At 38.7% G+C, this 16,366-nt stretch overlaps 2 protein-coding genes across 3 annotated transcripts in view; one reads left to right on the top strand and one right to left on the bottom strand.

Moving 5' to 3' along the window:
* Nucleotides 1-2,228: 2,228 nt before the first annotated feature.
* On the top strand, nucleotides 2,229-13,827 carry TMEM184C (transmembrane protein 184C). The gene is made up of 10 exons (XM_085313174.1): nucleotides 2,229-2,547; nucleotides 4,270-4,400; nucleotides 4,499-4,535; nucleotides 6,254-6,459; nucleotides 7,280-7,354; nucleotides 8,267-8,360; nucleotides 10,002-10,114; nucleotides 10,768-10,867; nucleotides 11,371-11,542; nucleotides 11,977-13,827. The coding sequence occupies exons 1-10, from the start codon at nucleotides 2,431-2,433 to the stop codon at nucleotides 12,267-12,269; spliced, it is 1,338 nt and encodes a 445-aa protein (XP_085169300.1). The 5' UTR covers nucleotides 2,229-2,430; the 3' UTR covers nucleotides 12,270-13,827.
* PRMT9 (protein arginine methyltransferase 9) overlaps nucleotides 5,291-16,366 on the bottom strand; it is a 34,495-nt gene continuing 23,419 nt past the window's right edge. The window contains exon 13 of one of the 2 annotated variants that reach the window (XM_085313172.1): nucleotides 5,291-5,503. In XM_085313172.1, the coding sequence (XP_085169298.1) occupies nucleotides 5,294-5,503 (210 nt within the window). In that variant the 3' untranslated portion in view covers nucleotides 5,291-5,293. Of the gene's footprint in view, nucleotides 5,504-15,145; nucleotides 16,297-16,366 lie in introns of those variants that run through there. The other variant, XM_085313171.1, reaches the window with a different exon arrangement.

Raw genomic sequence — 16,366 nt, 5'->3', positions numbered from 1 at the left:
GTTACTTGTAAAGAATAGAAACATTGATTAGAAATGCAATACAGAAATGCTGTATTTCTGCTCAAGACAATATGGGAAGTACTGTTTGTTAGCAACAGCATCAGTGAACAAGATTCTMTTCACAAGTCTGCCATAACCTTGAGCAAATTACTTACCTCCACAAAATTTCTATTTTCCTATCTGTGACACAGGGATGATCTCTCAGTTTCTTTAAAAATGTGTTTTAACTTTATACTTTAAAACTAAATTGATAGTTAACTCATTGACTGGATGGTAGAAACAGCAATTGTAGTCTCCGACTTTTTACTTATGTATTAAATCCCTCTACGGTCAAGGCAGTTGCTGAGATGCATAATTCAGATCACTGTTCTAAACTCTGGATAATGGTGGGGAAGGAAGCATTAAATTAAGTTAAATAGGAGATATCCAGGTGGGGAAAAAAAAAGGACCTCACAACYCTGCCCTCACTTGCAGAGAACCTACCAATTATTGAGGATATAAATAACATCTTAAATTGCTTTGTCTCCTAGCACAGGAAGGAAAATTTAATAGCCTGATATCACAATCTCAATTTCCGACTAAGTCAGCATAACTTAGCTGTTGGTCCATGGGCTGAACTCAGCCTAATTGTCATTTCCTTGGATGAGACAAAGAATAGCTGTTTAGGCTGCTTACAGTAGCCAAAAGACTGAACCCTTCTCCTGTGCTGAGCTGCTGCCTCAAATGCTAAATCAATGCTGCTGATGAGGGGGAGAAGAGAGCTCACAAACCAGAATCTGGCCCCACACTGCTAATGTTAGATCTAGGATAAGCAATCTGACAAGTTTGGGGATTTTGTTATTTATTTAGTAGGAAAAATAAATTCCCTTCCAATGAAAACATTTTCACTCATCATTTCCACAATACAAAGACAGCATCTATTCAAAAATCTGTGTAGCTTCACGATTTGAATAAGGGTATGCAGCACTATTAACTGGAAAACATGGGCAAGCAATTGAGATGCAGAGGGAAAAACAAGCTCAGGAATTTACCCAAACAGATATAGATCCCAGCCACTGTTACTTAGTACCTTTTGCTCCATGTGGTTTCTTTCAGCATACACTTCTTCGACACTTCTGTCAAACAAAAGTCTGCATTTGTCTCCCTCCAAGCATTTATGGTTGCAGTTCCTTGGATATTCAGCTGAATATCAGCAACAGCCCTAACTTAGTTCAGCAGCTGAAGTTTTGTGTTTTGTCACTAACATGGAGTTAACTGACAGTAACAGTTTCTATACATAGCTTTTGAAGTAGTACAGAGAAAACGTAWATGTCCTACAAACACTTGAAACTTTACAGACACTTTGCGTTATTCATATGTGCGCTGGATTCTTCAYGGCACAAGCCTCTCACTCATCCTTGGCATCACTGGTGTATCGTTTGCACCAGCTTGCTCACTTTGTCCCATGCTCAGMGGAGTATTCAGGGAGCTTTTTGTCACAGAACCTCTTTTAGAGAGACTTCGTCTGGCTGTGAATTTACAATAGGCGCTTCTGCGTAATTTTAATTCCTGCAATTTCTGCCTACCCGTACACTTCCTAACCTAAATTCCGTTTGCTGCAGCTCTCCCTAGCGTCCACATGATTTGGCACAACCCAGTATTTCCATGCTTCTCAGCTGTGACATATATCCACTACTGCGTAGGCAGCAAGCATGCTATGGTACGTCAGGAAAAATCACCGCTTTCTTCCCTGAGTGATACTTTACTCATCACTTTTGCTGGAAAAGACGAAAAGAGAGGGAAGAGAGGGGCTCTCCAACTTCAGCATGGCACGGCCCGGGAAGAACCAAGGCTCGATCGCCAAGCTACCGCGCTAAAGCGCGCCTGCCGCGCGAGGGGCACCTCAGCGCGCCACCAGCCGCTCACCCAACCGACATAACGGACGCCGCGGCCAACCGCCGCCCCACGCGCGCGCGGGCGGCGACACCTGTGGGCGAGACCACTGCGCTACGCTACGGGGGGTGGGGAGAGAAAGGACAGGTGGAAGAGACCATCCTTCGGTGGAGGGGGGGCGGYCACTCGGTTACTAGCCATTGCTACGGCGCGGGCCCGCGGGCTCCCGCTCACCGCCCCCGGTGGGCGGGGCAGCCCCGATGGGCAGGGCGAGAAGCCAATCGGCGGCGGCCGGCGCTGCGGCGATGGTGGTGGCGGTGGCGCCGGAAGCGCCGCGAGGCGGAAGTGTCGTTGGGGAGGCAGTGGGCGCGCGCGGTAGCCGGGGCGCGAGGGGAGCCCCGCGGCGGCCCGGGGGCGGCGGCAGATGGGAGGCGGAGGCAGCGCCGGGGCGGGCGGGCGGACGGCGGCGGCGGCACCGGTGATGCGCGCCGCGCTGGGGCTGCCGGGCCCGGCGCCGAGCCGCTGAGGCGCCTGCCGGCGGGCGCGGCCGCCGGGAAGATGCCGTGCACCTGCGGGAACTGGCGGCGGTGGATCCGGCCGCTYGTGGTGCTGCTCTACATCGTAGGGCTGCTGGTGGTGGTGCCGCTCTGCGTGTGGGAGCTGCAGAAGCTGGAGGTGAGCGGGGGAGCGGGGCGGGGGCGCGGCCCTCCCCTCCCCCCCCCCGCGCCCCCCGGCGGCGGCGGTTTGGGGCGCGGTCACAGCAGCCCAACGGCCGCCCGCGTGCCCGGGCCGCGCTCGGCGGGGGCTGCGGCAGTGCCGCCCTGGCCCCGGCGGGCCTCGCCTTGCTGCTGCGGGGAGGTGTCGAGCTGGAGCTTTCGCCTCCTCCCCGGAGTTATTTCGCAGGACTCGCGGGCAGAAGCTGCGAGGCGTTCGCGCGGGTTGCGCGCGGCTTGCACTGAGCTTGAGGCTTTGTCCGCTTAAAATCCAGACAAGGCAGGTGGCTGGGAAAGAGGAACTGAAAAACAGTTTTGTGATGCAAATGTTGGTATTTAAGACGCTATTTAGGCACAAACRGAGCAAAACTGAGCAGGATGGCAGGATAGAACAAAATAGCAGGATTTCTTTCTCCTGRTTCAATAACTCTAAGTTCTTAACTGTATGTTGAAAGCAATTCAAGAAGTGATGTAAGTTTGCTGTGAAGAGCATGCCTGGAGGAGCGCTGTCACTCCTACATGCTACTTAAGTTTCAAAACTTAAGTTGACATTGACTCATTTGAATARTGAGTGTTATTAGTCGTAACTTAATGTTCCAGGTAATTCTGTGTGTTCTGGCAGAATTGAAATAATAGGGAAGCTTCTGTTTCATGTGATGGTACTGTAGCACAACATGGTATTAGCATATGAATTACGCAAACGTGGCAGTATTACTTAACTAATGGAAAGTAAAGATTTTAACCTTGAAATATACATTATCCTATTTAATATGGGCTCATTCCACCAGATATTAACTTTCTCCCAGCATAGTTTTATGCCTTGAACAGTAAAGTCTGTATTCAGTGTATTTTATCCTGTTTTGTAACTGGTGTGCCCTGTTCTGATGCCTTCGTATGTTTAGCGTTATCTGATGTTTCAAAATAATTAAATCTGTTACTGGCAGGGAAATTACTCAGACTTTGAGATCTTTGAACTGGAAAGCAATAGAAAATATGAGATGCTTATGTACAGTAGGAGTGTGGGTTTTTTTTTGTTTTTTTTTTTGTTTTTTTTTTTAGGTGAGAGATGTTTCTCCTATCTGCTTTAAAAACAGTCTTTCATGTTTCTTGCTTTCTGGTGCTTGGAGATTACTAATACAGATCTTTTTTGAAAGCATTTGAATTCAGAATCACTTAGGTTTTAATAGGCATGTGTGTACACATGCAAACACACATGTATGTATGTAAATGTGTATTTCAAATTGCTAATTGAAACTAGTTGATATTCATTACTAGTTTGAACTTGATTTTAAAACTAAAGATACTTTAAATTTAGATGCTGTCAGAAACTTTATAATGAAGCACTAAATCAAGAAAAGTTCCAGACCTAAAGTGAAGAAATCCTGTAAAGAGTGAGCACTGATGTGATTTTCTAGAACATTGTTTGGTGGTGGTGGTCTTATTTTGTTTTTGCAAGACTACTCATATTTTGCCTTTAAGTAATGTACTCTAAACCAGATTAATGAATGACAAAAGTTTATATATTCAAAAAGAGCAATTAGAAAAATTAAATGTAATGTATTTAATGCCCATCTTAATCTTTCATTTTTTGCTGTGAATGAAGTTTTATTTCCCTTGCACTACTACCAACACTTTAAAGTATTAATACTGARATTTTGATCTTGCATTTTTTTTTCCTTGTAAGGTTGGAATTCATACCAAGGCATGGTTTATCGCTGGGATATTTCTACTGATGACTATACCAATATCTCTCTGGGGAATACTACAACACTTAGTTCATTACACTCAACCTGAATTACAGAAACCAATAATAAGGTAGCATGTCGTGTTTTACCTGTACTGCAAATATTAAATTCAATTTGGACTAAAAAATACTTTCAATAATACTAAATGTTCTTTTGTTATCATAACAGGATTCTATGGATGGTGCCGATCTACAGTTTAGACAGTGTAAGTGTTCTCTGAACTGTTAACAGATCAATAAAATGATTCTTGTTTGCTTTGGGGGGGGTGAGAGAAACTGATGTCATGATTTGTAGAAAGAATGCTGCCTGGGAAGTCATAGTTCTAGAAAATTCAATGTGCTCTTGCTTATAGAGTACATCAGATATATAGTTTTAACRATATTATTGCTTAAGGGACAAAGGATAAGATCACACAAAAAGTCYGCTTCCAAATATCTTTGTGTCAGCCTCTATTAGTAGTACTAGATCTTGTTTGTGTAAATGTCAYCTGCTGCTTCATGCAGAGAGGATTTTAGCTAAAAAGTTAAGCAACATACTAAATCTGTGAATTGTACAGGATGTGGTTTACGCAGTCATCACCTCTTCACATCCTAAATACTTCTTTCTCCCGTAAAGAAAAACTTTCCAGGAACATTTCCTTTGGTTTCTCATCCTCTCTGCAATCTCTTGAGCATTTACAAAGTGTCACCTATATGTATGTTCTCCCTTTTTTGAAAGACTGGGATTTAGAGTAACTAAAACTCCCCAGGAGAGTGGGGAGGAAAGCAGTCTTATCTGTTTCCTGTGGGAAATATGAACTGTTTCCCACAGGTTGATATATTCAGGTTGATACTGCAATTTCAAGCACAGACTTTGGAAGAAAAATTCCCTGTAGTTAAGTGAGCTGTAGTCTGGCATTCAGGAGCATTTCTGACAGATAATAAGAAAATGCTTCCTTATCTCTTGGATTTTATGGCTTTTATTTCATATGTTGTGTYTTCTTAGAACACACATTCTGAGCTGAAAATACTGTTCTCTTTTAGGATTCAAGTGGTATAATCTCAGTTTATTGGAGTCAATATCACATCTTCCAAAGAGGAATTGCAGCAGGTGTCTTCTTAGCTGAGATGAGGATGTGAAGCATTTTCCTGTAGGTCTGATGAGTAGATTAGAGAGGGTACTATATTCACTGTACTGCAGTTGAGAAAAACATAGTAAACTCAGAGTCTCTACCTTTATTAAAAACAAAAAAGAAAAGTAGCACAAACTGCATAGGACAGTGCAACAGCAGTGTGATTCTTGGAAATAAAACTGAATCTGAAAGCTCTGACGGCTGATCTATAATCACAGTTTTGCAAAACAAGTTAAAAAAAAAAACCTCAGTTTTCTATCTGAAGTTCTAGTGTAGGGTGATGATGACTGAATTCCACTTTAAGGCTAATCTGCTGCTGTCTTACACAGCTTGCGGACATGCCAGAACCAAAGCTTACATGTTAGATATGAAAAGAAATTGACTTTGTACTGAAGGACTAAAAACCTAGTTCACAAATCCATATTGGCAGTGAATATATCAATTTGAACAAACAGTTTTCTTTTGCRCCTTCCTAATTAGACTAGGTCATGTGTAGGCAACCATCTCCTTAGTAACTTTTAAATTAAAGGCTGAATTGTATGGTCATAAGGACAAAACACTTGTGATGTGCTTTAAGCATGCTTTCATTTGAGGGAGGCGGAGATGCAATCTGAAGTTCTACTTGTATTTTTACAATACAGTATTTGTTAGCTGTAACATCACACGTTTACTAAACAAATACTTCAAGTCCTGTTTAATTAATACCTCTTGTCTAATGAAGTACTGCTTGCTAGTATAGCCAGCCAGTGTTGTCACTGGAATCAGTTTTACCTTACCTGCATGTAACTTTTTGTTTATCTGTCTTTTTACAGTGGATAGCTTTGAAATACCCCAACATTGCAATATATGTGGATACCTGTCGAGAATGCTATGAAGCTTATGTCATCTACAATTTTATGGTTTTTCTTTCAAATTATCTAACCAACCGGTATCCAAACTTGGTATTAATAATAGAAGCCAAAGATCAGCAGAGACATCTGCCTCCCCTGTGTTGTTGTCCATCATGGGCTATGGGAGAGTGAGTATCTGATTACRTAGCTTAAAATTTAAAGATGTCATCATATAAAAAAGTTTGTTTTGTATTTAGTAGCATAACTGTGGCTGCTTGGCAGTCAGTTTATGGTCTGCATGCACCTTGTTATCATCTGTGAACCCCTACTGTAAGTAGCTGTGAATGTTTTCACCTTGCTGTGTAACATCCTAGAAATCACACTTAAGTTAATAACCTCAGGTAGTGCTGAAGGACATTTGCTTATTTTTGAAAAATACTAGGAAAAGATTTCATTGAATTTGCTTCCTTTGTTATCCAAAATGTTTGCTAAAAATATAGATTCACTGATACCATATACCCCATTGCTTCTACTTCCACAGCTGAAGGAAGATATACCCCATTGCTTCTACTTCCACAGCTGAAGGAAGAAAAGCCATATACCTATGAAATGTTTGTATTTCTGCATGCTTAATCTGATGAGCAGTGTAACATATATTTTCTTCTCTATTAGGAGATTTTAGATTTAAAATTTAAAAACATAAAAGACAAATTCTGAATATAAGTTGTTCTTAAACCTCTTAAAGAACTGAAAATTACTTTCTCGTTATTTAACAGAGACAGAATTTTTCCATGGCTGAAATAAATGAATCACTGAATTATTTCATTTATGTATTTCTATATAGTCTAGGCCTGTTCCATTGCATGCACACGTGCTATGTACTGTGGTGCATGAAGTTAAAGTAATTTCAAACAAAAATCTAGTTTAGTTTAACTACTTAGGACAGGAAACTTCCATAAGTGAATTTTCTTTTAAATTCTCATACAATGAATTCCGTTTCTCTTGCAGAGTTCTGTTGTTTAGATGTAAACTGGGTGTTTTGCAGTACACTGTTGTCAGACCATTTACTACCATTATTGCTTTGTAAGTATGCTCATAAATAATTAATACTAGTTTTCAGGATGTAATTTTGAGTTACACTGGAAAGAATTTCCATGTCCTTTGTATTAAATCAATGCAGTTTAAAAGAACAGCTTTTTTATTGTGTTGTATTCTAAACAAGTCTGAGCAATTTGCATTGGCCTGTGATTTCTTTATGACTTCTCTATAGGAAATGATTACTTGCAGAATTGGAATAATAAATATTTAATGCCCGCCGCTGAAAGAAGCGGGGGAAGATTAAAGTAGTGTTTATGTAGGAAAGATTTTTATAGCACTGATTGCTTCACTTCAGAGTCATCTTTCTCTTCTTGTCTCTCTTTCCCTTTGGTTTTAGCAGTTGGGAATTTTTAAAGTCAAATTTTACATAAGCTATTTAAATTTATTAAGCTTTTCGTGTAGTAGGCTTGGCTGTGTGCCATTGTGCCATCTAATCTACCATTGCTGTAGAGGAATAGCAAGCAGTTATGTATGTTGATGCTGAAAGTTTAAGTTTATAAACTTTGTATTGATAGTTATTAACTGTTAATTCTATGGGACTGTGAAAATCTGCCATTCTCAAAAAATACTGGTAACAGATTAAACCAAAACAATTTATGTTTAATTGCTGAATCTGTTCTACATAAGATAGGTTAGCTCTGTATCTTTGCTCTTATTTTCTGTGCTAAAAATCAAAATAACTTGCCTATATATGTCATGATATTCAAACACTATTTTCTCTGTAGAAAATACAATATAAACTTGCTATTCCATATATTGTTGAAGACTAATTCCTGTGCAGATTCCCAGTGCTGATATTTGAGTAGGGAATAGATTTTTGGATTCTAACAATTGGTTGATGTTGATCTAACAGTTGATCACCTACTACATTGCGATTAATTCTAAAAATTCTTTCAGGATTTGTGAGCTAGTTGGAGTATATGATGAAGGAAACTTCAGCTTCAACAATGCTTGGACTTATTTGGTTATACTTAACAACATGTCACAGCTAGTGAGTATCAAGTACATCTTTCTGCTCTTTTAAGTAATTATATTAGTATTACACAAATGTTTTCTTGCTTGAAGTATTTAGAGTAATTGTGTTAGTATCGAGTAATTCTTATGAGTAGTAGACTTCCCACTGCAAGTAAAGTTTTTATGTTAAATACTACATGCATAGAATGCTAGGAAAACATTCTATAATATTCTCAATATTCTAAAAAGTGTTGCTTTTACTATTAAGCTCCAAAAATTGTAGTGTCCCAGCTCTCTACCCTAAACTCCATGATGGGGGGAATGGCCCAGGCATGTGAGAGCTGCAGGCTTGCTCCTCTGTAGAATAGGTGACTTCACTTACCCTGTTAGTCTCCTCCCAATGACATAATGAATCAGCAGGGTAGTTATGTTAAAAATACTGTGTTACAAGGCTAGTGGTAGCAACCTTGATAGCAAGAGTCTGAGAAATGGAAGCAGTGCAAGAGGCACTGAAATTCTAGCCTCTCTTGTGCTTTGTCTTTGAAGGGAAAAGACTGCGTAATTACAAGCTTTTATTTGTTTGTTTAGCTTATATTTGGATTTTTAGAAATAAGCTTAGCTCTTATCTGACATTTTAGCTTTTTAAATTGAAATTAACCATAACAAACTTCAAGCATGTGTGTTCTAGAGCAGAGAAGTTCTTCTAGCATGGAAGTGTCTGACTGCAAAAACCAAAAGAAGGTTGGCTTAGCAGCCAGGTGACAGGGAAAATGTAAAATGTCAGCCCTGGACATGAAGGTATCAATCTGGAGACCAGGGATTTGATGGCTTGCTGGGAAAGCAGAGGAATGATTTCTTTGTTTCATCTAGAGCATATTACAGATGAGTCTTTGCAAGAAGAGAGAGCAGCAACTCTGGCTCCTTACTCTTTAGTATTTTAGTTTTCTTTAGTTTTCTTGACAACAGCAGCATTTGTGAAAACAGCATGAAGTCCCATCTGAGAACAGTGTTTTCCTGCTACTGTCACCACTGTGTTTGATGGGTCACTGTTACAGAAAGAGCTGCAATTTTTTCCTGTTGTGACAGCAATTCCAGCAACAAAGTATGCTCCAGTGTATCCCACTGGTTGGCGTGATTACTTGAGTTGTAACAGGCAAGGAATGTGTGAAAAGGAGATCAGTTATCAGTTTGGTTTGGTCTGTAAAAGGTGAACTTGTTCAGTTTTTCAGTGAAGACTTCATTCATTGCATATTCATTTCTCATAAAGAGAAATATTCATTTCTCATGAAGAGAAAACCTTTGGACATTTCAACAGAAGCCTTGAATGAGTATGTGTTTTGTGTGCCTTTTTTTCCTAGAGATTCACTTAATGATGAAAACATTTCACAGTAGCTTCCTGTGCTTTGTGTGGATAGATCACCTCTGTTTCACATATGTATGTAAATGTATCACATATGATACATTTCACAAATACAAGTTCAGACACAAATAAAAGTCTGTCTTCAAACAGAAGGGCATAGATTCCTTAAACCCAAAGCATCTTTTCTAAAATAAGCAGCTTTTTAAGTTTTCATCTTACAGTGATACATTTTTTTCATAGTTGAAGAGATGCTGTGAAACAATTCCCTCCAAAATAAACAAGGATTTGAAAGCTTTTCTTTTTTTTTTTTCTCATTAGTTTGCTATGTATTGTCTAGTGCTGTTTTATAAAGTACTCCGTGAAGAACTGAACCCTATCCAGCCTGTTGGCAAGTTCCTTTGTGTGAAGATGGTAGTCTTTGTTTCTTTCTGGTAAGTGAATTATTTGTTACTTTTCCTCTTCCAGGATTGATCATAAAAGAACTGATAAAGCTGCATGTGTGACTGAGGTTAGATGCCTCAAAAATCTACCATAATGTTAGTAAAGTGCTGTGAGGGGAAAGAGGATACTCCAGATATAAATCAGTGTTTTGGACATAGCAGTCTTGTTCACTTGAGATTATTTTTTAGACTTGCAAGTGTGTAGATGATTCCCAAGAACTTACTTCATTTTAGAATCTTCATTTGCAATTATTTCACTTGCACAGCAATTTAAAGACTTCTCAAAATAAGCTGCTACCTGTATATTTCAAGCACTGCTCACACTCAGCTGCTAGTAAGGAGATGCATTTGACTTGAACATTAATATGTGGGCTGCAGTAATATCCTAATAAGCAACTTGTTCTAATAACTGGGATAACAAGTTTCTTTTGTTGGCTTTTCTGACAGTATTTAGGACCATGGGGGAATGACTTCTCTTCCTAGGCCTGCATTGTTTTGTTTTCTTCTTAAACTCTGAATACAAACAGTAAGCTTCTTGGTGCAGAGATTCTTGCTGTTTATATATGGTCTGGGGACTTGTCTGCTAGTCTTGTTTGGAGGCTTTTGCACACCACTGTTAGAGTAATAATGAATAATCTTTACAGGCAAGCTGTTCTTATTGCATTGTTGGTGAAAATTGGTGTTATTTCTGAGAAGCACACCTGGGAATGGCAAAGTGTGGAAGCTGTGGCTACAGGCCTACAGGTAGGAAAAGACTTACTTACTTTTTAAGAGGAATTGCTATATACAGGATGCTATAGCTGATCTCAAGAACTCTAATACTGGCATACTTGATTAATATAGGCTAGATTAGTACTGGGTTTGTTATAAGTTGGGTTAAGCATCAGTCAGTCACCTTACATGTGCTTTATACTCAGCACTTTCTATATTCTTGTGTTGTCTAGGAAGCATGGAGAATTTCTTTTGGCTCTCCTTGCAGTTCTTCTCAGAATTAATTCATCATAGAGTTGCTTCTTGTTGAAGCTTCACTTCCTGTGAGTCAGTCTGCCAGGCAAGGAGTGATTTGCATATGTATATAGTACATATGGCTGCCTGAGGTCTGCCAAGAATATTGGAGCTCTGGTGGATAAGTAGTTGATGCCATTTTCCTGAGACAGTCGCTCTCTATCAGTCTTTTGATGGTCAGGTAAGCCTAGAAACTTTCTGCAGTTGTGAATGATTAGTTAGCATCTCTCTCCTTGTTACAGGATTTTATCATCTGTGTTGAGATGTTTCTCGCTGCTATTGCTCATCACTACAGTTTTTCCTATAAACCTTATGTCCAAGAAGCTGAAGAAGGGTCATGCTTTGACTCTTTTCTTGCAATGTGGGATATTTCCGATATAAGGGCAGATATATCGGAACAGGTTCGAAATGTTGGTGAGTAATAAAGATTTGTATGGTCTGTTGACAGCATGTGTATTTTTTACTTCATTTTATACTGCTAGCCATCACTCTTAATACCTTGATAATATCCTATTTGAAACTAACGGCAGCTGCATCTGTAGAGAATTTTCATGGCATGTCTAGTACTTTGTTTTTTTTCCAGTAATCCTGCTCAAGGAAGAGCCTAGTTCTTTATTTTTAAAAAAGATGAATCCCAAGTATAGTTTGGGTCTTCTTGGTAGAAGAAAAGGATTTTTTTTCAGATGAAATTTCTTTTATTAATAAAAGCTAACAATTTCCATGTAAAACCTCTTAAGAACAAAGACTAGCTTTTTAATTCAGCATGTGTGTCTTATACTGTATATCTACAAAAATCTTAGTATATTGCTGCAAGTATTAAAAGGTATTCTCATTTGGCATAATTCTAGGAAGGACTGTTTTGGGCCAGCCAAGGAAAATGTTTTTTGCTGAGGAACATGAACAAAACGAGCATACAAGTTTACTGTCTTCATCTACGCAAGACCCAATTTCTGATGCTTCTTCAATGCCATCTTCACCCATGGGTCATTACCAGGGGTTTGGACGCACTGTGACACCCCTCACAACACCCACGACAGTCCCTATAGTTGATGGTATTTATAACACTGCTGCTATTCAAGACACTGAGGAGTCACCTGAACAACAGGACAGCTTGTTGGAGAGAGCTTTGGATAAAAGTTAAGCTCACTTTTTCTTTGAACGTGTGAAGGAGTCTCTAACTTGCCACACATGTCCTTTTATGTGTACTGTTACTGATGAAAGCTGAGAATATGTGGAAAAAGCTACTGCACAGAGAGGAAGAGGATATGGCTCTAACTGACATTAATTCCGAATGGATGTATCTGTGGTATCTCATGAAAACAAAACACGCACACTATGAATTTCTGCATAAATTTACAAATCAATTCCTTAGACTGCTAAACTGCTACACACTTATACTGCACAAAAGGATGAGTATATTGAACTTAAACTGACTTCTACTAATACAAAAGATATATTTGGAAACTTACTCTTCTAATACAGGAAGTGTAAGTATAACTAGCAATGGGAAAAGTTTAATTTCAAAAGCTTCATTAAACACARTCAGTAGCAAAAATTACTTGTATTAGCTTTGGTTGTCCTCTTATGATGGTAACTTCCATATCCCAGTGCTCAGTAGAGAAGGAAAGAAATAGTAACTTCTGTACACATGCCATTTTYTTCCCTTTCCCACACAGTTAACTAAAACCTTTTTCAGGAAGATAATTATTACAGAGCATCAGTGAAGAATCTGGAAAAACAAAGTATTCCCTACAGACCTAGATAAAACATCCCATGCCCAGGACACTAAGCTGGTGTTTCTGTTGTCCTTGTAGCTCATAATTTCTTGATAACCTTCTRTGTTCAGAATAGTCAGCCAGGAAGACATGTTTTGGATGAATACATTACACCTGGCTTCTTTTTAAAGTGAGAATAATGGTTATGACCTTAAACTATATTGGGGGAAAAACTAAAGGATGTCAAAATGGAAATAAAAAACAAAATTGACTACTTGGTTTGGGTTGCAATAAATTCTTTAACACTTACTTAAGACTTCCTTTAAGCTGTTAAAGCAGGATATCCTGACAATGCCTCTGTAGCAATTTGTATTCATCAATTTGTGTATGTGTGGATATTGTACTGTGCTTCTGGTATAGCCTGAACTCAAATGTAATAGCTGATTTTTTTTTGTGTTGTTTTGTTTGTTCATTTTTTCTGCCCCTTCTTAGGGAGGAAAAGACAGACATTTGCCCTGGTAGAATTAAGTAGCTAGTCTAATACTGGAGTTACTAGCATTAGATTTCAGACCAAGAGAAAGTACACTTGTATCAAAATATTACTATTTTGCAAAAGTGGCAAAATAGCAGGGGTACTTCTTACCCATTAACAGATTTTAAATAGTATTGCATGTTTGCAATCTGACAAAAAAAAAATAGTGCACTGATACTTTAAGTGAAATCTGCGATTTGTTTTTCAATGTTGTTGCCATTTACAGAGTAAATGTTTAATTTCTGGTTGCTATGGTGAACTCATCTTAAGTGCTTTTTGCAGTACTAGTGTGATATAAATATTGCACCTTACTCACTAGGCTGCATATTTTATAGCTGACTATGTACTTGCTGTATCTGAAGTTAGTGAGAAGGTGCAAATCATACTTTTCAATTTGCCAAGTCATTGCCTTTGTAAATAATTAAGCAAATAAAGATTTTATTTAAACTGTTCACTTTGTATTTGATTTACTGTTATAGTTGCTTAAGATGTGAATTGACAGACATGAGGAAAATATCTTCTTTGTGGAAAAAAGGGATTCATAACTAAGACAAATGCTTGTTAATTCTTCTGGTATTTCAAGGCTTGTAGTAGAAAAGAAAAGCTGGACTGAGCTTATGAAGAAATGGAACTTCCATAAGTTTTTTTTTTTTTTAATGTATTACCCAAAGCCACCTTCAAAAAGGAATAAACCATAAACCTGTAAAAGCTTCCAATGCTTAGGGAACCTCTCTTGCCCTGTAGGCACTGTTGGAAATAGGACTAGCCTGGGCTCTGCAGATAAACAGCTGGATGGGCAATAATGAAAGTCACATCTGAACAATGAGCTACATAAATACTGCACAAACCCCACTATCTCTTTTATTGTGAATAGTTGATGATGTGCCTGCTTGGTGTAAATAATTATGTAAGTTGGGGAGGAAGTTTTAATATGAAAGTGGCTAGTTAAGTGTCTTGATAAGAGAGTCACATGGTACTTCACAAGGAAGTTAATTCTGGAAAGCTACTACACTGCTTTACTTTGAGCATTTCTTTAGTGTTAGTTCAAAAGCTACACAATTTCAGTTGTTACTATTTGCATTATGTTAAACTGAGTTTTTCATTCCTTGGATGTGGTGCTCTTGCATGCTATAATGAAAAAAATCTTTCTGGTAGAAAGTTGTAGGATCATACTTTCCTATTAAAATTGCTCTTGCATTTCAAGAACTTCTCCATTCTACCCCATTGTTTTTTTGAAAACTATTACTACAACAAGATGCTTAATAGACCTATCACATTCATGTGAACTAGCTAGGTACAAGTCATTYTCCTTGTTTCTTAACTATTTGTTTCCCTCCAACAAAACTGTTTTATGTCTAATCTTCTCCAAACTTTTCTTCTGAAGTTTCACCTTACCTTGAACACTGCTACTGTGTGTATTGTGACTCTTGGAAAGAGGGCAGTATTCAGTTACTTTATCTTCAGAACTTTGACTTAGTCATAACCCCTGTTTTCGAATAATTGGGTGGAGGACAAGCAGCCATCAGGTTTTATGGCAGGCTGGGTCAATCAACTCTTGCTTGCAATGAAATTGTAAGAAAAAAAAAAAATACTAGCAGATATCTTTTCACAGGTTTTTGATAAGGGAAGATCACAGAAGTCTCTTCTATGTGGGGATTAAAGCAATGACACTGAAGCAGCTTAGATGCACAAATACTTGCAGCTGTGTTGCAAACAGTTTTYCCCCCCCTACACATGTACAGGTAGAAGCAACTATGTAAAGCACAAAAATTAGAACATTTTTTCATCTTTTATTTGGAGAGAAAGTCAACAGGAACCTGTTGGAACCCTATTACCTGTGTAATGCTGCAGAAAAGGAGCAGAAGTACTGTGGTGCATGACTGATGGAATATTTCACGCCAGCTTTCACATAGCCTAAGCCCTCAGTCCCATTACATTACCAGACATACTGTGATTCTCTAAGGTACTGGAAGTTTCCAAGCTTGACCTTCGCTGTACAACTTATTCTACAGCCTTCTTTTATGACTCATTATAATTGTACACATACAACACTCACTTGTGATACTGCAACTGGAATGGTAGGCACATTCCCTACTACAAGGTGAAGATCTCAATACATTTAAGTAAAGCTGTGCCTAGCACTGAGAAGTGAAACTCAGGTTCAAGAAAACAAGGTCTCTTCTACCTTAATCAGCCACAGCTGTTTTAATAACACACTTCATCTCTGCTATAGTCATCCAGATGCTTTTTCTCATACTGCTGCTGATGGGGCACTGATACAAGTTCTATCAGTGACCGTGAGAGCGGGACAGAGGATTTACACAGCATTCAGAGCTACAATAGCTGAACATCCTAAATGATACAGATTTACAAATCAGGAGCTTTCCTGTAATAGAAGTATCTATACAATAAGTCTCTTTCAGAGTTGTCAGAAATCAAAAAACCCCAAACAACAGCTGCTAGCACTCACTTTTCTTGCTACAGTAAAAACAGTATCTCTCTTCTAATTGGCTAGTAAAATAGCCTTGAGGTTTGAGTTTCAGTTAATAAATACTTAAAAATTTACAAATTATGTTACAGCAATAAAATACCCTCTTTGATCAGCCGATAAAATGTAGACTTTAATATAAATTAATATCAGTTACATTGAACAACCTGTGTATGCATAGATAATTAACCCAACATCCATTTGCAGGTGACATTCTTCACTGTCTTACTGTAATGCTAATATTGCTTTTATGATGCTGGACATCAAGCACAAGTTCATCTCCGTGCTGAACCTGGATAGGCTTATCTAAAACAACTGCAGCTTGTTTCCAGTGTGAGAACTCATCTGACGTATTCAAACTATGGTCTTCATCTAGATGTATGTGATACCAAAAGGGAATTGCAGTGACTTGGCCAGACTTACAAATTTTCACCTAGAAGTATTTAAAATATTAGTTTAGCCATTTACATCTTTTCAAGAAATCTTTGAATCAAATTCAAAGG

This window comes from Rhea americana, unplaced genomic scaffold, assembly GCF_003343005.1.
Source record: "Rhea americana isolate MKP2758 unplaced genomic scaffold, rheAme1 scaffold_38, whole genome shotgun sequence".
In the NCBI taxonomy this organism is placed as follows: domain Eukaryota; kingdom Metazoa; phylum Chordata; class Aves; order Rheiformes; family Rheidae; genus Rhea; species Rhea americana.
This window is presented reverse-complemented; position numbering and strand designations above follow the sequence as displayed.